General features: G+C 36.1%; 4 protein-coding genes across 7 annotated transcripts; all 4 read left to right on the top strand.

Moving 5' to 3' along the window:
• The first annotated feature begins 1341 nt into the window (after positions 1-1341).
• Positions 1342-4850, top strand: LOC147279558 (protein DETOXIFICATION 27-like). 2 transcript variants are annotated; one of them, XM_086249975.1, is made up of 8 exons: positions 1342-1826; positions 1907-2448; positions 2557-2643; positions 2772-2828; positions 3317-3555; positions 3795-3913; positions 4245-4334; positions 4450-4845. In XM_086249975.1, the coding sequence occupies exons 1-8, from the start codon at positions 1542-1544 to the stop codon at positions 4525-4527; spliced, it is 1497 nt and encodes a 498-aa protein (XP_086106101.1). In that variant the 5' UTR covers positions 1342-1541; the 3' UTR covers positions 4528-4845. The 2 variants fall into 2 exon arrangements, with proteins under 2 accessions (XP_086106101.1, XP_086106103.1); XM_086249977.1 differs by having other exon boundaries at positions 1690-1826; positions 1911-2448; positions 4450-4850.
• A 3194-nt stretch (positions 4851-8044) lies between these two features.
• Positions 8045-11686, top strand: LOC147279557 (protein DETOXIFICATION 27-like). The gene is made up of 7 exons (XM_086250385.1): positions 8045-8580; positions 8781-8867; positions 9039-9095; positions 9790-10028; positions 10225-10343; positions 10857-10946; positions 11060-11686. The coding sequence occupies exons 1-7, from the start codon at positions 8045-8047 to the stop codon at positions 11126-11128; spliced, it is 1197 nt and encodes a 398-aa protein (XP_086106511.1). The 3' UTR covers positions 11129-11686.
• Positions 11687-12152: 466 nt separating this feature from the next.
• On the top strand, positions 12153-17182 carry LOC147279556 (protein DETOXIFICATION 27-like). Of its 2 annotated transcripts, none has more exons than XM_086250383.1 (8): positions 12153-12577; positions 13449-13990; positions 14139-14225; positions 14336-14392; positions 14745-14983; positions 16285-16403; positions 16558-16647; positions 16899-17182. In XM_086250383.1, exons 1-8 carry the CDS (start codon positions 12275-12277, stop codon positions 16971-16973), a joined length of 1512 nt encoding a protein of 503 aa, XP_086106509.1. In that variant the 5' UTR covers positions 12153-12274; the 3' UTR covers positions 16974-17182. The 2 variants fall into 2 exon arrangements, with proteins under 2 accessions (XP_086106509.1, XP_086106510.1); XM_086250384.1 differs by having other exon boundaries at positions 12472-12577; positions 13453-13990.
• Positions 17183-18856: 1674 nt separating this feature from the next.
• LOC147279555 (protein DETOXIFICATION 27-like) lies at positions 18857-22673 on the top strand. 2 transcript variants are annotated; one of them, XM_086250173.1, is made up of 8 exons: positions 18857-19271; positions 20107-20648; positions 20797-20883; positions 20981-21037; positions 21390-21628; positions 21831-21949; positions 22102-22191; positions 22424-22673. In XM_086250173.1, exons 1-8 carry the CDS (start codon positions 18969-18971, stop codon positions 22496-22498), a joined length of 1512 nt encoding a protein of 503 aa, XP_086106299.1. In that variant the 5' UTR covers positions 18857-18968; the 3' UTR covers positions 22499-22673. The 2 variants fall into 2 exon arrangements, with proteins under 2 accessions (XP_086106299.1, XP_086106300.1); XM_086250174.1 differs by having other exon boundaries at positions 19133-19271; positions 20111-20648.
• Positions 22674-25479: the final 2806 nt, after the last annotated feature.

The raw sequence follows: 25479 nt of genomic DNA, 5'->3' as shown, positions 1-25479 counted from the left end.
TAATAAATTGATGTTTTATAATAAGATGGTCTAATATGATTGTACCTCAAATATTATTTCAGAAGGTTTGTTGCTTTTATGGACGCATTTCAACGCTCGTTTTTGCTCAATTAAACATAATTGATATTGTTCAACAGTTTGAAAATACGAGATTTTCTCTAATAAGCATCAGATACATAAGCATTATGCATGCTTATGACATTTAAGTCATTGGATTGCCTATCACCTATTCCATTTAATTAAAAATCTTTGCAATTTAGTAGGGCTTGTAACTCTAGTGGTTGAGAGCATTTATCTCTATACCCAAGGCTAGAGCTCGAATCTCTCCTCCCCATTTGGCCTTCCCTTGTATTAAAAAAAAAAAAAAAAAAAATCTTTCAATCCAATGGTTCAAATATCAATATTTATGCATGTTTATGTCTGTCATGCTAATAAGAGAAATTCCTCTAAAATCACATGACAAATTACTTAAATTTTTTTTTGATAATTTAGAAAGATGGCTGCTATATATATACATACCCTTGTTTTTATCACCTCACACCCCTTACTTACTATGTACACACTCATTTTACTTTAATTTTTAAATAATTTCTCACTACACATCCTCACATTTTCTGAAAGGGAGAGAGGAAGGAGGAGATACGCCAGCCGACAACAATGTGGGGTATGACTGCCAACGAAGTGGGCGATGGCTGGAGTCTGACAAGGGCAGGAGGCTTGGTTCCAGATTTTTGGGTTTTTTTTGTCCTTCATGGTCTTTTTACATTAGGTGATTTTAGTCATTTCACATATTAGTTGAAGTGGGTGTGTAGGGATCAGAGGCATGGGGTGTTCAAATAGCAGCCATCTCTAGAAAACAGAACATCAATTTGAGGACAAATTTGGAAAACTAATATAAATTTAATTTATTAAAGACTTTTAATCTTATTTTTAAAATTTTTTAGAAATTTGACATTCAAGTAATACTTGAGCTTTGCTCGAAAAGTGCTCGAACACCCCTCTAGCATCACTCGATAGGATTTCAACACTACTCGACGGGATTTCGACCATTTCTTGTGGGGAACTTGAACACTACTCAATGTCAAATTTATAAAATTTTTAAAAAAGGGTTAAAAGTCTTTAATTGAATTTTTCAAAATTTGAGTGACACTCCGAAATTACCATGACACCCCTATACCGAACAAGACCAGTACGTGTGAAAATGACGATATCAATTTTGCTAAACCTCTGTCAAAGTCACACGTCAATGGGCAATGGCTGTGGAGATTCATTCATCCTACAGCTCACGTCACCCTATTTGTCAAAACAAGATAGAATTCAGTTTGGCAACAACTTATTTCCCAAAGATCGAACTCATCAAATTGACCAAATGACCAGCTCTCCAGCGCGTGTGATCTCCTCAACTCTGCACTTTTTGCCTTTTCAGTGCCACTAATGCACACATAATAAATAATATAAATCTCACAGACTTCCTCCGTGGTCAATCTCTTTATCTCTGTTTCACAGACCAGTAAGCGAGAGAGGACTATTTCATTTCTCTAATGGAAAACGATGATCTCAGCGTTTCCCTATTGCCAGAATCAACGCCCCAAAAAGGTGCGCAGCAGGACAAAGAGATTGAAACCCACGACCTGAAACTTTCCACAAGGGTCTGGGAGGAGTCGAAGAAGCTATGGCAGATAGTGGGTCCCGCCATCTTCAGCCGCCTCGCTACCTACACCATGAACGTCATCACCCAGGCCTTCGCTGGCCACCTCGGTGACGTGGAGCTCGCCTCCATCTCCATCGCGAACACCGTCATTGTCGGCTTCAATTTCGGCCTCTTGGTATATATATTCTCAGTTTCAATCCGAAAATTTGAGTTGTGTTTGCTAAGTGTTTGATGTTTTGCTTATTACCCATTTAGCTAGGAATGGCAAGCGCGCTAGAGACGCTTTGTGGGCAGGCCTTTGGGGCCAAGAGGTACCACATGCTTGGTATATATCTGCAGAGGTCATGGATTGTTTTGTTCGTCTGTTGCTTTATTATGTTGCCTGTGTACATATTCGCCACTCCAATTCTGAAACTGCTGGGGCAGACCGACGCGGTGGCAGAGCAGTCAGGGGTGGTGGCGCTGTGGCTCATACCCCTGCACTTCAGCTTCGCGTTTCAGTTCCCACTGCAGCGGTTCTTGCAGTGCCAGCTGAAGAACATGGTCATTGCCTGGGTTTCCTTGGTAGGTTTGTTGGTCAATGTATTCACAAGCTGGCTTTTCATCTATGTGTTGGATTTTGGGGTTGTGGGTGCTGCTATTGCTTTGGATATCTCCTGGTGGTTTTTGGTTTTTGGGCTCTTTTTGTACACTGCCTGTGGTTGGTGCCCTCTGACCTGGACTGGTTTCTCTGTTGAAGCCTTTTCTGGCCTCTGGGAATTCATCAAACTTTCTGCTGCTTCTGGTGTTATGCTCTGGTATATGTTTCTCATCACTCTGTATTTTCCTTTTTATAATTAATATGTTTAGATTCTGGGTTTGTATTGATTTTCTGTAAGTTGTGTTGTAAATGATTGATTATGCAGCTTGGAGAACTGGTATTACAGAATACTGATATTGATGACTGGGTACTTGAAAGATGCCACTATTGCTGTCGATGCCTTGTCAGTTTGGTATGAGAAGAATTCTATATGTTCTTGACAATTTAAATTATCTTTAATTTGCTTGAGACAATTTTAATTAAAATTACTGTTTAAGTTAATCATTTTTCTTCATTGTTTGAATGAATTAAATTTTGCAGCTTGACTATTAATGGGTGGGAGCTCATGATTCCTTTAGCCTTCTTTGCCGGAACAGGGTACTACTTTTTAACCTCTTAATTTCAAATATTCTCACTTTTATAATAGGACAAGACAAAATGGTAATATGATATTATATTATTATAGGTACATGAACATTTAAAAGTACCAAATGCTTATAGATCCTTTTGTTTTTTGTAGTTGTGGGCCTGTGGCTATTACTATCACTTTCTATTCATAAATATCATTTCCTTATTGAAATTGACAAAACATTTATTTTTTTGATGCAAGTGTAGCCGTGTAGGTAAGCCATGGCAAGTCAAGTGTTGCTTTTTTTTTTTTTCTCTAGTAATCAAAGTTACAAACCCAATATAAAGTCTTCTAGGCCAATGACTTTGTTAATTTTTACAGTAGTCCCATGCTTAGATAGTCTCTTCTTATGTGTTGAGACTTGAGGAGGCCCTTGAGACATTATTTAGTTGCATATGCAAACCTACCTTCCTTCAACCCTCTTCTATAGCAGTCTTTGTTGTGATGAAACTGACAGGGTGAGAGTGGCGAATGAGCTGGGAGCTGGGAACTGGAAGGCAGCAAAATTTGCAACAAAGGTTTCTGTGGCGGAATCCACAGTGATTGGTCTCTTTTTTTGTGTACTTATAATGATACTCCGTGACAAGATTGCATACATATTCACATCCAGCAGTGATGTTCTGGAAGCAGTTGATAGCATGGCTTACCTCTTGGCCATCACAATTCTTCTTAACAGCGTTCAACCTGTTTTGTCAGGTTCATTTTTCACTCTTCATTAACTTCCTGCACTTTAGCTCCACTATTTGAGCCACATTTACTACTGATCAATTTGTCGGTCACTTTTATAATACATGTGAAACCTATTTGTAAAAGTAAGTTTCTCAGTAGTTGAATCTAGATTCTCCACTTATTTTTTCTCTAATAGTTGTCTACAAAAATGACTATTTTGTGATTTTATCTTTGACTTGGGTGTTCTGGGTTTGTACAATCAACAGGAGTAGCTGTGGGCTCAGGATGGCAAGCATGGGTGGCATATATAAATCTTTTCTGCTACTACATTGTTGGGCTCCCACTTGGGTTTTTACTGGGATGGGTCTTCAACTTGAGTATTGGGGTAAGTTTTGTTCGTTTATTTCCCTCCATGCACCCAAACCTAATCCACCTGGTCAGCATATCAATTTGTTCAGCCTCAGGGTCTGCTAGTGAACCAACCTTGGGTCCTTTTTGGTACCAAAATCTGCTGATTGTACCAATTTTTGCACTTTTTACTTGAATTCATCAACTACCTAGCTACTGAAGAGTGGAGGCCCATTGGGCCATGGACTGTACAACCTGATATAATCCTATCTCAATATAGGCCCATATTAATTAATCCACTCCCCATCAAACATTACAAGGAGTAATTACATAATCTTGAAATTTTTGTTCAAATTGATGTGAAACAGGGTATTTGGGGTGGGATGATATTTGGTGGAACTGGCATTCAAACAGTGATATTGGCCATCATAACAATACGACGGGACTGGGAAAAGGAGGTATGTTTAGGAACACAATGAGTCAATGACTCCACTTTTTTTTTTTTTTTTTTTTCCCCATTCTTTTTGCTTTCAAACCCCTCTATTTTAAACTCTTGGTGCTTGAATTTTGCAGGCTGAGAAAGCCAACCAACGTGTATTGAAGTGGTCAACCCCTAAACCAGGCAATCAGTCAGAGGAACAAGCACATTAGCTGCAGGCTTATGAATTTTGCATGTGTTTCGTGTGCCAATTCTGAGAGTACCCTTTTTTTTTGTTGGAATTCTGAGGCCTAATTTCGAGCATTGAAAAAGAAAAACAAATGAAGAAAGAGAGGAGCTGCATGTGTGATTGGTTTAGTTTAGTGCAATTCATCTTAGTCGTCCATAATATAATTGAAGGGAAATTTTGGAACTACAGCCCGCCCAAGTTAGGCTTGTGACAGAGTTTCAGTTCAGCTCACCTAGTCACCTTATAAAGTACTTCAGCATTACTTGTCCAAACGAGTTCAGCAAGCAAATCAGTTTGACTCATAACCGTAAGGGTTTGTTTGAGAGTGTTTATGAAAGAAGCGTTTTTTCTCACTAGTGATTTTGCCGGTAGGCCCGGTACTTAGCTCTTTTATTAGAAAGAAGATAATTTTTTTTATTAAAATTCAAAATACTTCATTTTAAAGCACATTCAAAAAACACTACACAAAAAGTGTTTCCATAATCTAAAAAGCACTTTGGGTTGTTCTAAGGGTCCATAATCTTCTTGATATAGAATTATGATATGTACTATTTACTAAGGAGATGTGTTCATTTACTTACAAAGATTAAATGGTCAACATTTCAAGTGTTTATTTTGTTGACTACTTAATCTTTGAAGGCAAATGGTTTCTGATTTACCTAATTTGTTTCAAAGATGATCTTTTAATGGAGATTTAGAAGATAGACGGTATGCATGGTTGAAATTCTACATGGAGTGAACTCCATTAAAAATTTGTGTCAAAAATAAGATACTATGGATCCGCCCCATTTACTAATATCACATGTTTGGAAATATGATATGTTAATGAAGCCTAAGATTGACATGATAGCTTAAAAGGGAGTGAATGAGTCATAAAGTTGATTGTCCTAAGTGCTAACCAACCAAAGTTTCTAAAATATATTTTTTTGGGATTTTTTAATCAATAATATAATAGTAATGCTACACTTACCACATTTTTATACCACAATTTCATACCACCTTACATGACATTCATGCATTGGATACTAAAAAATAAAAAATAAAACTTAAAAAAGAAAAAGGAAATACCTTTCCAGTAAAGTAATGACACATAAGGTGGTATACAAATGTGGGAAAAAAAATGTGAGACAATTAGCATTATTGATAATCAGTTAATTATGACAAAGAGAAGACTAGTTGACATTTATTAAACCAAATGGTAATACATAAATAAACGTTAAATATTAATGGTTCAGGTTGACTACAAAACAAGGCTCTAACCAATCTCAAGCCCATTGATCAATCGCTAGGGTCAGTTGAATCGGGTCTAGTTAGCCCATTATCATTGCAATCTAAGTGTTAGGTTTAACATTGCAACATTTTGAAGGTTAGCGATCAAAATAAAATTTCACCCAATCTTGATGTAAAGCATTATTAACCCAATTTTCAAAGAGCCGTTTGGCTCATTTTATTAATGAGCCTAACGGCTAAGTTAGGAAGAGGAACGACTTCTTCCAATTTATTGAAGAGTGAGTGACCTTTAATCTTTAATAAATAAAGAGTCTTTATCAAAATGGACGAAGAAGAATCTAAGAGCTTCTTTCAACAAATCTTAAATTCTTTACTGAATTAATCCTTCCAAATTCCTCCCAAACAATTTACAATGATCGGCTTCAAACAAAGGTGTGCAACTCATCAGATTCAGACAAAGGTGAGCAACCAACAATATTATTGGAGAATTTTGATTTTGCGTTTGATGGGTTTTGGTGACGGCTACTTAGGCTTTTTCTTTTCTTTCTTAATTTGGATTAGTTTGAATCCGCTCATAAATCCACAAACAACTTTTAGTCTTATCGAGGGCCTCCTAAATCTTAGGACCAGCCCTGATTCCCACTCAAATATTGGTACAATGGGGCCTAAACCCAAATTTGAGAGGATATTTCTATGCATATTATTGGAGAGGGTCCAAATTTGAATCTTTCTTTAAGATAAATGAAATTTTTTGAAAAAGACAGGACCAACACAACATAGGTCCAATATGGGCCCGTGCAAGACCTAGTTTTGGCTATTACAACCTATTTGATAATGTTCAAAACACGAATGGGTCATGTTTATATGTTTAATATTAAAAAAAATAAAAAATAAAGGAGTCAAATATTGGTAGGCCTAAAGTTTCGGATATTTGGATAGGCCACGAAGAGTTTATTGTAAACCACTCTAGATCGTGTTGAGTCGGCCCCTTAACCCTTGTAGCATTTGTTTTATGGAATAGAAATCTAGAAATCTCATACACATGGTCACTCTCAAGGGTTTTATGAAACTCATAAAATGTAATATTTTCATTCCAATGTTTCAACGTATAAGGAATGAGAAACCCCACCATTTCACTTCCATATTTGATGGTTCCATGCCCATTTTTTAGCTACATTCATTTAAACAACGCTACCTTAAAGTGGAATTAGATTTTAACTCAGAACTCCGGAAAGACTGGGTGCCACTAAACAAAATAGTCATTAGCACCATGAGAGGTTTCTATTTCTTTTTAGCATAATACTTTATTTTCCATTACATTTTTGCTAGGACTTTCAGTGTAAGTAGTCAAATTAACTTCTCTAGCGCCTAATATGTACCTACTTCGTAGGCCATTAGGCAAGAAAATATCGACAGGGAAGAAGAAGTGGATGTTGGCCAATCCTTATTACCAGAATCATCAATCAGAAACAGTGCTGATGAAGATAAAGACCTTCCATTGAGGGTGTGGATAGAGTCGAAGAAACTATGGCGCATAGTGGGACCTGCTATCATCAGCCGCTTGGCTGCCTACTCCATGATCGTCATTACCCAAGCCTTCGCCGGCCACCTTGGCGATGTTGAACTCGCTTCCATTTCCATGGCCAACAATGTCATCGTCGGCTTTGGTTTTGGTCTCTTGGTAATTAACTAATTATACATCAAACACTATCTTACTCGTTTTAATACATAGGAAATTTTATGGTATAGACCCATATGACATACAAACACATTTTTACTATCACATTTTGACGGGTTTATTTTTTCAAATTAGAATATAGATTTGTGAACTACCATGTGTGTTTGTAGATCAAATGATGCCCATATCATACAATTTGACACGAATTCATTTCTTTTTCTTTTCTCATTCTTAATAGCATGATTGTTATAAGCCTCAAATTGTGATTTGTTTGTACACCTTACAAGTCGGTCACAATTTTATGAAGTAATGAAGAAGAGTGGAATAATAGGATTAGATTTGATTCCCTAGTATAACAAAAAAAAAAAAAAAAAAACATGGAGCAATGGAGTTACAAAAACATACATCAAAACAAAGAGGAGATCAATATATTTTGTAATTGTGGATCTATGTATTGATGGTTAAAGAGATGAATGAAAGAATAAAAACATGTGACAAACTATGAGTGACATGTTAAGGAGAAATGATTACATTGATGATTATGTAAAGGAGGCAACATTTTTGTTTGTTTTTGACAATGAATCAGTTAGGAATGGCAAGCGCGCTAGAGACACTATGTGGACAAGCTTTTGGGGCCAAGAGGTACCACATGCTGGGGATATACCTACAAAGGTCATGGATTGTGTTGTTCCTCTGCTGCATTCTACTACTGCCTATATACATATTCGCCTCTCCCATTCTCAAACTTCTAGGGCAGTCGGATGACGTGGCAGAGCAGTCAGGGGTGGTGTCCTTGTGGCTCCTACCCTTACACTTGAGCTATGCGTTTCTGTTCCCATTGCAGAGGTTCCTGCAGAGCCAGCTCAAGAACTTTGTGACCTTGTGGGTGTCCTTAGTGGTTTTGGGGGTTCATGCACTGGCAAGTTGGGTTTTCGTTTGTGTGTTGGATTTTGGGGTTGTGGGTTGCGCTATTGCTTTGGATATCTCATGGTGGGTTTGGGTTTTGGGGTTGCTTTGGTATGTGGTGTCTGGTTGGTGTCCCCAGAGTTGGGCTGGTTTCTCCAAGCAAGCCTTTTCAGGGCTTTGGGAATTTGTCAAAATTTCTGCTGCTTCTGGGGTCATGCTCTGGTATTGAATCTTTGCCTTTCTTTGTTTTTTCAATATACAATATATATGCATACATGTTCATACCATAATCATCATACATTTTCCTAGTGGGTCAAATGAAGTTTACGTTTTACAAAAATATTCGGGACTTACTAAACAGGTTTTGATTTAAATTGATGAATAACTTGGTTTATAGGGGTTGGTGTTTTTGATTTATGCAGCTTGGAATTCTGGAGGCATAAAATCCTAATATTAGTAATTGGATACTTAGAGAACTCAACTCTTACTGTGGATGCCTTGTCAATCTGGTATAAGACCACTCTTTGATCAACATTTCCTCTTTTTGAAGTGTATATATATATCCCCTGATTAATTTGGCTATGTAATAACATCCATTTTGATTAGATTGTTACAACTTTATCATATACTTCTTAAGTTTTAAGTTTTTTCTTTCTTATTGCTTGGATTCAACCTTGCAGCTTGACTATAAATGCGTGGGAGCTCATGATTCATTTAGCCTTCATGGCTGGAACAGGGTACTATTTTTTCACCTCGACCTTTACACAATTGTCACTTTTGATACCTAAATCTAATCATCTATATCCCTTTTTCTTTTATTTGGGGAGGGAAGATTAAGATCTCTCCAAAATTATGAAAATAAATACAATTAGACCAATAGTTAATTGGTTAATTGTCTATTAACTTTCCTATTAGAAAGTTGAGCCTTTTAATTTTGAAAATTCAATGTAGTCCCATATATGATGTGAACTATTCAACTTATATGTCTCCCTTGAGGGTGGACATCCACATTTTAAGACAAAGATAGACGTCCTTGTTGGGATTACACCCCTCGCTGCAGTTTATTGGTCGAACCTGTCCATTTTTTAATTCGTTCTACAAAATTCATCTTTACAAAAAATAACTAAAACAAAAATTATTTGGTTATCTAATTATAGTCAAATAAATAGACAAACACAATTTATTCGTTCAAATAAAAAAGATAATGGTGGTAATAAGTGATTACACGAGTTTTTAAGGAATTAGCAATTTCAACCATTGGACCGTAGTCCGGGGCAAACTTTCACATTTGTCTTAAAATATGTATGTCTACACTTGAAGCTCCATATATACTAACTTGAATTATTTTTTGTTTAAGTGAAAGATCAAGTCGTAAATTTGTTTTCCAAATTCTTTTGCAATATTTTGAAAATTTTGTGATGGAACTTACAGAGTAAGAGTGGCGAATGAGCTGGGAGCTGGAAACTGGAGGGCAACGAAATTTGCAGCAAAGGTTTCTATGGCAGAATCTGCCTTGATCGGTCTATTTTTCTGTGTACTTATTATCACACTCCATGAAAAGTTGGCCTACATATTCACATCTAGCACTAATGTCCTCCAAGCAGTTGATCACATGTCTTATCTATTGGCTATCACAATTCTACTTAACAGTGTTCAACCCATCTTGTCAGGTTAATTTTGATCCTTCATCAACTTTCTAACAACAAATTAGTCATAGTATAGCCTTAATATTACTGTTGCAAGATGTTAAAGTTTCTTTATTTTTTACATTAGAAGGACCAAACTTTTAACCTATTCTAATCCTAACACATTTTTTCATCTTCACTCATCCATTAAATTAGTCCAACTTTTTTTTTTTTTGGACAGGAGTAGCTGTGGGCTCTGGATGGCAAGCATGGGTGGCATACATAAATCTTTTTTGCTACTACATTATTGGGCTGCCACTTGGAATAGCATTGGGCTGGATGGCCCACTTGGGTGCTTTGGTACGTTTCCCTCTTTTTCTGCCTCAGGCCCTCAATGAACTAAACTAACTAATCGGCTATACCTTCATAATGGTTAATGAACCATTCTCTAAGCCCACACCCAACTCAATTTGAAAAATACTTCACACATAATGGTGTGGGCCGTGTGGCACTCACAAACCTTTGTGAATCCCATACAAGATTTAATTTTATTCTTTTTATTTTGGGTGTTTTGACTTCATTTTTTATGGATCTATGTCCTTTGCTAATTTCCTAGTAATGATTTTGTACTTATATCCAAAGCAATGTTGTTTTAAATTTCTATATAATTATCTTTTTCATCGATACCCTTAATTTTTAAATCTAAAACAACGTTGTGGATATACGTGAATAATAAGTGATTGATAGAGGATCATATTCTATTGTTTCTCTGGAGAAAGGTTTTGGGTAAAGAGCAAATTAGGGAAAATCTCGAAATCTAATTCATGTTATTTACTTCCAATCAAATTTTCTTAAAGGATTAGTTAAAAACAGGGTATATGGGGTGGGATGATATTTGGTGGAACTGCAGTCCAAACGGTACTTTTGGCCATTGTGACTATAAGACGTGATTGGGAAAAAGAGGTAATGCTTTAAACCTAAGAAATTCCACTTGTTCTTCCTTGTTCTGCAATATATACAAAGTCCAAATTAACTTAATTGTTATCATATTCAATACTGGTAAATAAATTTTGCAGGCTCAGAAAGCTACCCACCTTATGAAGAATTGGTCAGACTCTAACCTAGACAACCAAATACAGGAATAACAACAATAAAAGCAGAGCTTAATTATTATTATTATTATTATTATTATTATTATTATTATTATGTGCATATGTTGGCTGTGCTACAATTGCATACATTGTGAGCCTAATTTCTTGCAGCAAAGGAATAACAAAATTTATGACCTTAAACATTTTCGTGTCATATTCAGATTCAAATGTGGAAGTGGAAAGGACCCTTTAATGTTGATGGTCTTGAGTCTTTACCTGTATTATTGTTCTGATGTACTCTTTGCTAATACAGTATATACAATCACCAATCACCAATCACCAATCACCAATCACCATTCATCAGTGTTTGAAAATTCATGGATCATTTATTATTTATTTTGAAGAGTTTGGTTTTTGTCTGCGTGTCTGGTTTTTGGGTTTTGGGCCTCAGGTTGGCTACATTGTATTATCTAAAAAATATATATTTAATTGTTCATGTCATTTTGAGCAACAAATGAAATTTACGTCCATTTTAATAATTTTAAAGATATTAAACCCTTGAGAATAATAAATTAAAGAAAAAAAATGGAAAGGTACGTGGATGAAGTATATCCCTAGTTTTTCATAACAAACATTTTTGCAACCACTTCTCAAAGTCAAAATTAGCTTTAACTCCAATGTGTATATTCTATGATAAGAATAAGATGAGATTGTATGTGGACCAAATCCTCAATGGAATTCAATTATCCGAATTGTTCAATTATTAGGTCTTTATTTAAGGATCATCATTATAAAAAAAAAATTAGCTAAATTAAAAATTATCATTTAACTATGACCAAATAAATAAAGGAATGGAGTATTTCCAATAAACACAAAAATAATCATGATGATAATTTAATGGTCAAACAAGTTCGAGTTTTATTTATTTTCTTGTAGAGATAATTTCTAATCTACATATAAAAAATTGGATGGTTCAGATTATTGGTTTACGATACCAAATAGCCCCAATAATATGGTCTCTTTTGATTCTTGTAAAAATGGGGGTTGAATGTGGGAAACGTGGGTGGGTGGAGTAGTAGTATTTTACCTAATTTTCCATAACCAACAGTTTTGAAACGACTTCTCAAAGTCAAAATTAGCTTTCTACCTGTCCAATTGGGTTCTCATTGGCTAGCAATTAGGCAAGAAAGTGTAGCTACGATGGGAAATACAGACAGAGAAGAAGAAGAAGAAGTGGGTCTTCTTAATGAATCCCTATTAGCAGAGTCATCAAACAAAAACAGTGGTGGTGAAGATGAAGAAAGTAGTAGGCCCCTTCCACTGAGAGTGTGGGTAGAGTCGAAGAAACTATGGCGGATAGTGGGTCCCGCCATTGTCAGCCGCTTAGCTGGCTACACCATGACTGTCATCACACAGGCCTTTGCTGGCCACCTTGGTGATGTTGAACTCGCTTCCATTTCCATTGCCAACAATGTCATTCTCGGCTTCACTTATGGCCTCCTGGTACTTCATTATATCACACACTAGTACTTCATTCTGTTACCTTCGTGTACATTGTTGGGCTTAAGCTTAATTTGAGGTTACCATGCTATTATTAAAGCTTTAGCTTTAGTTTGCGAGGTGTGGTCAGGTTACACCTATATGTTTAGTGGCCCTGAGATTGCGGGGGATTAAACCAAATCATAATAAAAAACTAAAACTGTTATCGACCTTCCATATACATTCACATGATTAAAATTATTATTATTATTTCATTATTTGGGCTCAAAACAATATATTAAAAGTCTAAAATTTTAGGCCTTGAGCATTTGAGGAACTGAGGTGGTTGTCTCACTTGACTCCCTCAAACTGGCCAAGATTTCTTTGCATGTGAGATTAAGCTACACATTAATAAGAACAGAGCTCTCTTGAGGGTTGTACACGCTTTAGCTTAGCCCTTTTTTTTCTTTAAAAAAAAAATTCTTCTTTAAGTTATTTTAGACCATCCCGAGCTTACTTGAATCCCAGTCCATCCCTTCAATTCAAGTTTATTCTCTAAGTAAGTGAAGTCCAGCCCATTTTGAAATTCTAATTTTGTCTTTGTTGGTGAGGTAAAATATTAACTTAATATACATTGATTGTTATAGATTCTAAATTTGGATTTCAAATGATGTGACAGTATATTTTTCAGTACTCTACTTGTTGAAATAAATGAGCTCTAAAGTTGACCCAAATCTAAATCTGTGAAACATTTGCCACGCTATTTAGGATCCAAATTTGGAACATAATTTTGGAATCCCTCACACTACTCTTAGTCTCTTTTGAATTTTCGATGTCTAATGATTGTCTAATAATTTTCTTGGACATTTTGCACTTTGTTTTGACAATGAATTAGTTAGGAATGGCAAGCGCACTAGAGACTCTATGTGGGCAAGCTTTTGGGGCCAAGAGACACCACATGCTGGGGATATACCTGCAAAGGTCATGGATTGTGTTGTTCCTCTGCTGCATTCTACTACTTCCCATATACATATTCGCCACTCCCATTCTCAAACTTCTAGGGCAGTCCGATGACGTGGCAGAGCAGTCAGGGTTGGTGTCCTTGTGGCTCCTACCCTTACACTTCAGCTATGCGTTTCTGTTCCCATTGCAGAGGTTCCTGCAGAGCCAGCTCAAGAACTTTGTGACCTTGTGGATGTCCGTGGTGGCTTTGGTGTTCCATACACTCATAAGTTGGCTTTTTGTGTATGTGTTTGATTTTGGGGTGGTGGGTGCTTCTATTGCTTTGGATATCTCCTGGTGGGTTCTGTGTTTTGGGCTGCTTGGGTATGTCACATGTGGTTGGTGTCCCCTCAGTTGGACTGGTTTATCTATGCAAGCCTTTACTGGGCTCTGGGAATTTGTCAAACTTTCTACAGCTTCTGGGGTCATGCTATGGTATTACATCTCTACCCTTATTCATTTTTTAAGTCATCTTCAAGGATCACTAGCTACTACAATCACATCGAAAATTATATAACTGTTTTATTATAATTGTGATCATTTTACTCATTACAAAAAATATTGTGCTTGTCTATTTATGCAGCTTGGAATTCTGGTACTATAGAATCTTGATATTGATGACAGGATACCTACAAAATGCAACTCTTGCTGTGGATGCCTTATCAATTTGGTATAAGATCTCTTTTTGTATCAACATGTCTTCCTTTCTTCTAAGTTAGGTATGAAAATTTATTCCATTTCAAATTATTTTAAGTTCTTAACTTTTTTTTTTTTTTGCAGCATGACCATAAATGGGTGGGAGCTCATGATTCATTTAGCCTTCTTGGCTGGAACAGGGTACCTTGTTTCTTTTTCTACCTCTTCCACTTTGTTACTTTTACAATTCAAAGCAAAAGGAAAGGATTAAAGATTATATTAGTGAATATATATTGTGGGTTGATCAGACCTAAAAAAATAGACAATTTTGATCATTGAAGTACAATGTGAAGTGACACAACAAAAACCCCATACTTTTCTTGCATTGTGGGCATATACTTGATATAAACCCTTACGACTTTTCTTAGTTTTCACATTGTGTTTTCGGTCAATATTTGGGAAAATAATTTGAGAGTAGTTGTAATGTTTCAAGTATGTTAATTTTATCTAAATTTGTGGCAATATTCTAAAACTTTTGTCATGAAATTCACAGAGTAAGGGTAGCAAATGAGCTAGGAGCTGGAAATGGTCAGGTAGCAAAATTTGCAGCAAAGGTTTCTGTGGCAGAATCCACCTTGATTGCCCTATTCTTCTTTGTATTTATTGTCATATTCCATGATAAGTTTGGATACATATTCACATCCAGCACCGCTGTCCTCGAAGAAGTTGATCAAATGTCTTACCTCTTGGGTGTCACAATTCTACTTAACGGAGTTCAACCCGTTTTATCAGGTAATTTTGAACCCTTTCATCAACTTCTCAAAATTACTGCTTAACAATTAACAGTTGATAATCGTTCATGCGCGATTATGGAAAGCAAAACTCAAGCTTTGAGATTGGCACTAGAAGTTGGACAATAGAAAATGAGAAAAGTTGGATGTAATCAAGGGTTTAAATTTCAAAAATTTCGGCGAAATTTCGGCGAAATTTTCGATTTTGGGAGGGATCGAAATCGAAATCAAGTTTTGTTAAATTTTCGGTATAATTTCGGCGAAATTTTTGAAAGAGAGAGAGAGAGAGAGAGGAAAAGTTTTGCTGGAGAGTGGAGACTCGGGGGGAAGAAAGAAAAGGGAAGGAAGGAAAGAAAAGGGAGAAAAAAAAAAAGAAAGGAAAAAAAGAAAAAGAAAGAAAGAAAAAGAAGAAGAAAAAAAGAAAAGAAAAAAAGAAAAGAAAAAAAGAAAAAGAAGAAGAAAAAAAGAGAAAAAAAAAAGTAAGAAAGAGAAAAAAAATTAAAAGGTTTAGGATATATTGGAGTTTGGGGCCTTTGGGCAATTGTAAAGAAAATAAAATAGTTTGAGTTTTTATTTGGCTTTTTTGGAGTTTCATTTAGTTGTTTTTAAACCCTAAATTTGTAAACTCTAATATATTTCAATATAAAAAATAATTTAAAATACTCTAAAGAGCCTAAACCCTAATATCATATACCATATCGTAGTTTGAGGTTTTTGGGCAATTGAAAAAAAAAATGATTTGAGATTTTGTTTGGCCGTGTTGGAGTTTCGTTTAATTGTTTTTAAACTCTAAACCAATAAACTCTAATACCTTTTTATATAAAAAATAATTAAAAATATCTTAAAGGACCTAAACCCTAATATTCTATACGATATCTTAAATAATATAGAGTATAGATTATAAAGTATATAAAATTTAGTATATATATTATAGAGTATAAATAATATATTAATTTTATTTATTCATTATACTAATTTTATTTCATAGTATTTACCTTCAGCGCGCATTATATTCATCTTATATCACATGAAATTTATTATATAATTTGGTTTCTTCAATATTTTTTATCAATATAGTAGATAATATGTCAAATAAATATATAGTAAAGTTTCATTCAAAATTTCCGTATTTTGATAGTAATTTCCATCGTTTCCGTTTAATTTCTGTCAAAATTTAAAAATCTTCGAAATTTTCGTCGAAATTTCCATCGAAATTTCCTCGAAACCCGAAATTTTATTCCTTGGATGTAATCCCAAAATGTTAGTTTTTCTTTTGTGAAATGACAGTCTTCGTTTTCACAGGAGTTGCTGTGGGATCAGGATGGCAAGCATGGGTGGCATACATAAATCTTTTCTGCTACTACATTATTGGGCTCCCACTTGGAATTGTATTGGGGTGGGTGGCCCACTTGGGTGTTACGGTACGGTTTGCTTTTTCATATGCCTCCTCATTGCACCCACGGCCAATTCAAAAACTATCTTCATTGTGTAGTCTAATCCTTGCAATCAAATCTTCAAGTACGAGTTAATTTATTGCATTATCTTGTTATGCTTGTGCAAATTAATATTAAACAGGGTATATGGGGTGGCATGATCCTTGGTGGAACTGCTGTCCAAACAGTGATTTTGTCTATAGTCACAACACGACGTGATTGGGAAAAGGAGGTATGATTATACATAGTAATTTCCCTTATTTTTTATTAACACTAATGACAAGCAGGGTCGTATGATATAACAGTTTATATGTTAATTAACACAATAAATATAATATATATATTAATTGTCACATTATAAGATTAGTTAAAATTATCTATTGGATATTTATTAGTTAATATTATCTATAGGATATTTTCCTTATTATGTACAAAGTCAAAATTAACTTGTTATCGTACAATATTGGTGGATCAATTTTGCAGGCTCAGAGTGCTAGCCACCGTGTAAATAAGTGGTCAACTCCTAAGCCAGACAATCAAATAGAGGAGCAACAATAAAGAGCGGAGCTTATGCATGTTGCCCTTTGCTACATGCCGCAAAAAAAAAATAAAAACCAAATTTATGAGCATAAAGTTTTTGTGTCATATTCATCAAACCCATTTTGTGTAGCCTTTTGGTATCTGCATGCTTTGGTTCAATGTTTTAGCTGAAAAGAACCTTTGCAACTATATATCCACTATCTAAGCTGCCCGACAACATTGAAGAAGGAGGCTTTTCTTTTGTATTTTAATTCAAATGACACCCAACCAACGGCTAGCTGGGTTTTGGTCAATCAAACATCCAAAAATAAATTGCAGGGCTGCCCGTGCTTCTTTTTTCCTCTCAAATGCCCAGTCTTCTTCCTCTTCTATTTCACAACCAATCAATCTCTCCAGGCCAAAATCAAAGAAAAACACCAGAACCCAATACTAAATTCTAGGCTGACACCATCCTTTGTATTCCTCTCTTCTTTTATTTGTCGATTGAGATAAAGTTGGTCGGAATAGATCATTTATTCAAGCAAAAGTTGGTCGGGCTCATTCAACAAAAGTTGGCTGACTTCTACTTGAATCTTGGCTGACTTCCACACCCACCAAGTATTTGATTTTTGGCCAGAACCAAGGCCATTGCATCTTTTTGGACAACCCAATCGCAATTCAGCTGATGTTGTTTCCCTTATTTCAAATTCGGTCGATTTTTCTGCCAATGTGGGCCAAACAGCTAGCAACAAAACATAAGCCAGCAAGAGAACTTTCAAAACAGAACAATAAGTGAACAGACGAAAATTCATGGATTGCTTGGTGGACTAATGATTCGTTAAGGGAGGTGCTACTTGTACTCCTTAAAAGTCATCATACACTCCTCCTATATTTTTTTATTTACTTAATTTCCAGATTTACCGTCACTTACTTCCAACATTGCTTCCGTTTTTTCCTTCCATTTTCTTTGTGAAACCATTGGCCTCCTTTTTGCTTCTACATTATGATGCAACGTGTGGTGGGCGAAAGAGATACGGTTCTTCGAAACACAACCTACTTTAGATATGTTGATTTTCTATATCGAGAATGGCCAGAAACAAAAGCTTCTATTAGAATGATAATTATCTAAACTATCAGAAAAATAAGGAAAAAGAGAGGAATCATCTTTTCACAAATTTTATTAATTATTAACCAACCACCTCAAAAGAGTACAAGAACTCATATTTATAGCTCTTAGATTACTTGGGCACCAAACATACTTCGGTGACAAGATTCATAATTCAAACGAGAGCAAATTATCCATAATTACCTCAATTATACACTGACTTTCAATTTAGTACCCAAATTTTGAAAACTTGACAAAAAGTACCTCAACTTTCATTTTGTGTCAAAATAGTACCTCCATTAGTTTTTCTGTCAAATGAACAATTATCTACTGACGTGGCAGAGGTATTTTCGTCTTTTTCCCTACATTTAAAAGATAATAATATTTTCAAAAGAGCAAATTACAATTTAGTACCTTAACTATACACTGACTTTCAACTTAGATGAGATTGTACGTGGACCAAATCCTCAATGGAATTCAATTATCCGAATTGTTCAATTATTAGGTCCCTATTTAAGGATCATCTTTATAAAAAAAAATTAACTAAATTAAAAATCATTATTTAACTATAACCAAATAAATAAACGAATGCAGTATTTCCAATAAACACAAAAATAATCATGATGATAATCTAATGGTCAAACAAGTTCCAGTTTTATTTATTTTTTTGTAGAGATAATTTCTAATCTACATATAAAAATTTTGATGGTTCAGATTATTGGTTTACAATACCAAATAGCCCCAATAATATGGTCTCTTTTGATTCTTGTAAAAAAAATGTGGGAAACGTGGGTGGGTGGAGTAGTAGCATTTTACCTAATTTTCCATAACCAACAGTTTTGCAACGACTTCTCAAAGTCAAAATTAGCTTTCTACCTGTCCAATTGGGTTATCATTGGCTAGCAATTAGGCAAGAAAGTGTAGCTACGATGGCAAATACAGACAGGGAAGAAGAAGAAGAAGTGGGTCTTCTTAATGAATCCCTATTAGCAGAGTCATCAAACAAAAACAGTGGTGCTGAAGATGAAGACAGTAGTAGGCCCCTTCCACTGAGAGTGTGGGTAGAGTCGAAGAAACTATGGCGGATAGTGGGTCCCGCCATTGTCAGCCGCTTAGCTGTCTACACCATGACTGTCATCACTCAGGCCTTTGCTGGCCACCTTGGTGATGTTGAACTCGCTTCCATTTCCATTGCCAACAATGTCATTCTCGGCTTCTCCTTTGGCCTCCTGGTACTTCATTATATCACACACTATTTCTCTCACACTAGTACTTCATTCTGTTACCTTCATGTACATTGTTGGGCTTAAGCTCAATTTGAGGTTAGCATGCTATTAAAGCTTTAGCTTTAGTTTGCGAGGTGTGGTCAGGTTTAAACCAAATCATAACAAAAAACTAAAAAAGTCATCGACCTTCCATATACATTCACTTGATTAAAATTATTATTATTTCTTTATTTGGGCTCAAAACAATATATTAAAAGTCTAAAATTTTAGGCCTTGAGCATTTGAGGAATTGAGGTGCTTGTCTCACTTGGCTCTCCCAGAACTGGCCAAGATTTCTTTGCATGTGAGATTAAGCTACACATGAATAAGAACAGAGCTCTCTTGAGGGTTGTACACGCTTTAGCTTAGCCCTTTTTTTTTTAAAAAAAAAAAATCTTCTTTAAGTTATTTTAGACCATCCCGAGCTTATTTTAATCCCAGTCCATCCCTTCAATTCAAGTTTATTCTCTAAGTAAAGTCGAGCCCATATAGAAATTCTGATTTTGTCTATGTTGGTGAGGTAAAATGTTAACTTAATATACATTGATTATTCAATTTCAAATTTGGATTTCAAATGATGTGAGAATGTATTTATCAGTACTCTACTTGTTGAAATAAATGCGCTCTAAAGTTGACCCAAATTTAAATCTGTGAAACACTTGCCACGCTATTTAGGATCCAAATTTGGAACACAATTTTGGAATCCCTCACACTACTCTTAGTCTCTTTTGAATTTTCGATGTCTAATGATTGTCTAATAATTTTCTCAGACATTTTGCACTTTGTTTTGACAATGAATTAGTTAGGAATGGCAAGCGCACTAGAGACTCTATGTGGGCAAGCTTTTGGGGCCAAAAGACACCACATGCTGGGGATATACCTGCAAAGGTCATGGATTGTGTTGTTCCTCTGCTGCATTCTACTACTTCCCATATACATATTCGCCACTCCCATTCTCAAACTTCTAGGGCAGTCTGATGACGTAGCAGAGCAGTCGGGGTTGGTGTCCTTGTGGCTCCTACCCTTACACTTCAGCTATGCGTTTCTGTTCCCATTGCAGAGGTTCCTGCAGAGCCAGCTGAAGAACTTTGTGACCATGTGGATGTCAGTAGTGGCTTTGGTGTTCCATACACTCATAAGTTGGCTTTTTGTGTATGTGTTTGATTTTGGGGTGGTGGGTGCTTCTATTGCTTTGGATATCTCCTGGTGGGTTTTGTGTTTTGGGCTGCTTGGGTATGTCACATGTGGTTGGTGTCCCCTCAGTTGGACTGGTTTATCTATGCAAGCCTTTACTGGGCTCTGGGAATTTGTCAAACTTTCTACAGCTTCTGGGGTCATGCTATGGTATTACATCTCTACCCTTTTTCATTTTTTAAGTCATCTTCAAGGATCACTAGCTACTACAATCACATCGAAAATTATATAACTGTTTTATTATAATTGTGATCATTTTACTCATTACAAAAAATATTGTACTTGTCTATTTATGCAGCTTGGAATTCTGGTACTATAAAATCTTGATATTGATGACAGGATACCTACAAAATGCAACTCTTGCTGTGGATGCCTTATCAATTTGGTATAAGATCTCTTTTTGTATCAACATGTCTTCCTTTCTTCTAAGTTAGGTATGAAAATTTATTCCATTTCAAATATTAACCTTTTTTTTTTTGCAGCATGACTATAAATGGGTGGGAGCTCATGATTCATTTAGCCTTCTTTGCTGGAACAGGGTACCTTGTTTCTTTTTCTACCTCTTCCACTTTGTTACTTTTACAATTCAAAACAAAAAGAAAGGATTAAAGATTATATTAGTGAATATATATTGTGGGTTGATCAGACCTAAAAAAATAGACAATTTTGATCATTGAAGTACAATGTGAAGTGACACAACAAAAACCCCATACTTTTCTTGCAATATGGGCATATACTTGATATAAACCCTTACGACTTTTATTAGTTTTCACATTGTGTTTTCAGTCAATATTTGGGAAAATAATTTGAGAGTAGTTGTAATGTTTCAAGTATGTTAATTTTATCTAAATTTGTGGCAGTATTCTAAAACTTTTGTCATGAAATTCACAGAGTAAGGGTAGCAAATGAGCTAGGAGCTGGAAATGGTCAGGTAGCAAAATTTGCAGCAAAGGTTTCTGTGGCAGAATCCACCTTGATTGCCCTATTCTTCTTTGTATTTATTGTCATATTCCATGATAAGTTTGGATACATATTCACATCCAGCACTGTTGTCCTCGAAGCAGTTGATCAAATATCTTACCTCCTGGGTGTCACAGTTCTACTTAACGGAGTTCAACCCGTTTTATCAGGTAATTTTGAACCCTTTCATCAACTTCTCAAAACTACTGCTTAACAATTAATAGGTGATAATCATTCATGCGCGATTATGGAAAGCAAAACTCAAGCTTTGAGATTGGCACTACAAGTTAGACAATAGAAAATGAGAAAAGTGGGATGTAATCCCAAAATGTTAGTTTTTCTTTTGTGAAATGACAGTCTTCGTTTTCACAGGAGTTGCTGTGGGATCAGGATGGCAAGCATGGGTGGCATACATAAATCTTTTCTGCTACTACATTATTGGGCTCCCACTTGGAATTGTATTGGGATGGGTGGCCCACTTGGGTGTTACGGTACGTTTTGCTTTTTCATATGCCTCCTCATTGCACCTACCCAATTCAAAAACTATCTTCATTGTGTAGTCTAAACCTTGCAATCAAATCTTCAAGTACGAGTTAATTTATTGCATTATCTTGTTTTGCTTGTGCAAATTAATATTAAACAGGGTATATGGGGTGGAATGATCCTTGGTGGAACTGCTGTCCAAACTGTGATTTTGGCTATAGTCACAACACGACGTGATTGGGAAAAGGAGGTATGATTATACATAGTAATTTTCCTTATTTCTTATTAACACTAATGACAAGCAAGTCGTATACTCGTATGATATAACAATTGATATGTTAATTAACATAATAAATATAATATATACATATTAACTGTCCCATTATACTATTAGTAAATATCATTTATTGGATATTTTCCTTGTTACATACAAAGTCAAAATTAACTTGTTATCGTATAATATTGATGGATCAATTTTGCAGGCTCAGAATGCTAGCCACCGTGTAAATAAGTGGTCAACTCCTAAGCCAGACAATCAAATAGAGGAGCAACAATAAAGAGCAGAGCTTATGCATGTTGCCCTTTGCTCATGCCGCAAAAAAAAAAAAAAAAAAACCAAATTTATGAGCATAAAGTTTTTGTGTCATATTCATCAAACCCATTTTGTGTAGCCTTTTGGTATCTGCATGCTTTGGTTCAATGTTTTAGCTGAAAAGAACCTTTGCAACTATATATCAACTATCTAAGCTGCCCGACAACATTGAAGAAGGAGGCTTTTCTTTTGTATTTTAATTCAAATGACACCCAACCAACGGCTAGCTGGATTTGGTCAATCAAACATCCAAAAATAAATTGCCGGGCTGCCCGTGCTTCTTTTTTCCTCTCAAATGCCCAGTCTTCTTCCTCTTCTATTTCACAACCAATCAATCTCTCCAGGCCAAAATCAAAGAAAAATACCAGAACCCAATACTAAATTCTAGGCTGACACCATCCTTTGTATTCCTCTCTTCTTTTATTTGTCGATTGAGATAAAGTTGGTTGGAATAGATCATTTATTCAAGCAAAAGTTGGCTGAATTTTATTTGAATCTTGGCCGACTTCCACACCCACCATGCATTTGATTTTTGGCCAGATCCAAGGCCATTGCATCTTTTTGGACAACCCAATCGCAATTCAGCTGATGTTGTTTCCCTTATTTCAAATTCGGTCGATTTTTCTGCCAATGTGGGCCAAACAGCTAGCAACAAAACATAAGCCAGCAAGAGAACTTTCAAAACAGAACAATAAGTGAACAGACGAAAATTCATGGATTGCTTGGTGGACTAATGATTTCGTTAAGGGAGGTGCTACTTGTACTCCTTAAAAGTCATCATACACTCCTCCTATATTTTTTTATTTACTTAATTTCCAGATTTACCGTCACTTACTTCCAACATTGCTTCCGTTTTTTCCTTCCATTTTCTTTGTGAAACCATGGGCCTCCTTTTTGCTTCTACATTATAATGCAACGTGATGTGGGCAAAAGAGATACGTTTCTTCGAAACACAACCTATTTTAGATATGTTAATTTTCTATATCGAGATTGGCCAGAAACAAGAGCTTCTATTAGAATGATAATTATCTAAACTATCAGAAAAATAAGGAAAAAAAGAGGAATCATCTTTTCTCAAATTTTATTAATTATTATTTATTAATGAAATATGAAATTATTTCGAATTATATATCATATATAATATATATTTTATATTTTATATTTAGTATTTAGAATTTATATAATAATTAATTATAAGATTATAACTAACCACCTCAAAAGAGTACAAGAACTCATATTTATAGCTCTTAGATTACTTGGGCACCAAACATACTTGGGTGACAAGAATCATAATTAAAACGAGAGTAAATTATCCGTAAGTACCTCAACTATACACTGACTTTCAACTTAGTACCCCAACTTTGAAAACTTGACAAAAAGTACATCAACTTTCATTTTGTGTCAAAATAGTACCTCCGTTAGTTTTTCTGTCAAATGAACAGTTATCTACTGACGTGGCAGAAGTATTTTCGTCTTTTTTTCCACATTTAAAAGATAATAATATTTTTAAAAGAGCAAATTACAATTTAGTACCTTAACTATACACTGACTTTCAACTTAGTACTCCAACTTTAAAAACCTGACAAAAAAGTACCTCAACTTTCATTTTGTGTCAAAATAGTATCTCTGTTAGTTTTTCTGTCAAATGAACCGTTATCTACTGATGTGTCAAAGGTATTTTCGTCTTTTTCCCCACATTTAAAAGATAATAATATTTTAAAAAACTTTTTAATAAACAAAATTTTTAAAAAAATTAAAATAAAAAAATTTCTTAAAATAAAAACCTTTCCCCCTCCTCCTTCCCCAGCCTTGCCCCATGCAGCATCACCCCTCAACCCCAGCCCTGTCCCCTTCCCCTCCCCAGCCAGCCCCCACCCCAGCCCCTCTCCATGCCCGTCCCACCTTCTCCCCTTACCCTAGTCCCGTCGCACCCCCTCCCCCCCAGCCCCAACCCTGTTGCACCCCCTTCCCCCACCCAGCCCTCAGCCAGCCCCTCTCCTTGCTCAACCCACCCAGGCCTCCTCCACCCCAGCCCCCACCCATCCTCTCCTCTTCCCGCCCTCACCCTCTCCCTACTCATCCCCTACCCACCGCCCCGCCCGTCCCTACCCTACCTTACCCTACCCATCCTCCCACCTCTCCCTGCCCAACCCACCCTCTCCCCTCCCACCCATCCCCTCCGCCACCACCCATCCTCCCACATCTCCCTGCCCAACCCACCCTTTCCCCCCCACCCCCACCCATCCCCTCCGCCCCGACCCATCCTCCCACCTCTCCCTGCCCGACCCACCCTCTCCCCCCACCCCCAGTCCCGTTGCACCCCTCCCCCCAACCCCTAGCCCCGTCGCACCCGCCACCTAGCCCTTCCCCGACACCCTCATACAGCCCCTCCCCGACCCACCCCAACCCAGCCCCCTCACCCCCTCTTACCCAACCCCGACCCTCCCTACCCATCCCCCCTAAATTTTTTTAAATTTTTAAAAGTTTTAATTTTTTAAGAATTTTTTTTATTCAAAAGTTTTTTAAAATATTATTATCTTTAAAATGTGGGGAAAAAGACGAAAATACCTCTGCCACGTCAACAGATAACGGTTCATTTGACAGAAAAACTAATCATTTGACAGAAAAACTAACGAAGATACTATTTTGACACAAAATGAAAGTTGAGGTACTTTTTTGTCAGGTTTTCAAAGTTGGGATACTAAGTTGAAAGTCAGTGTAAAGTTAATGTACTAAATTGTAATTTTCTCTTTTAAAAAGGGTTAATTACATATATATACCTCAACTATACATCACTTATCAACTGGGTACCTCTGGTTCAAAAACTTTCATTTGGGTATCTCAACTTTAATATTTCGTCAACTAAGTACCTCCGTTAGTCTAACCGTTATATGCTGAGTTGGCGCTGACGTGGCATACGTGGACCCCACCATTAAATATTGACTT

This window comes from Dryas octopetala, chromosome 7 (genome assembly GCF_963921425.1).
Source record: "Dryas octopetala chromosome 7, drDryOcto1.1, whole genome shotgun sequence".
NCBI lineage: Eukaryota > Viridiplantae > Streptophyta > Magnoliopsida > Rosales > Rosaceae > Dryas > Dryas octopetala.
Note: the sequence above shows the minus strand (reverse complement) of the source record. Positions and strands in the feature narration are given on the sequence as shown.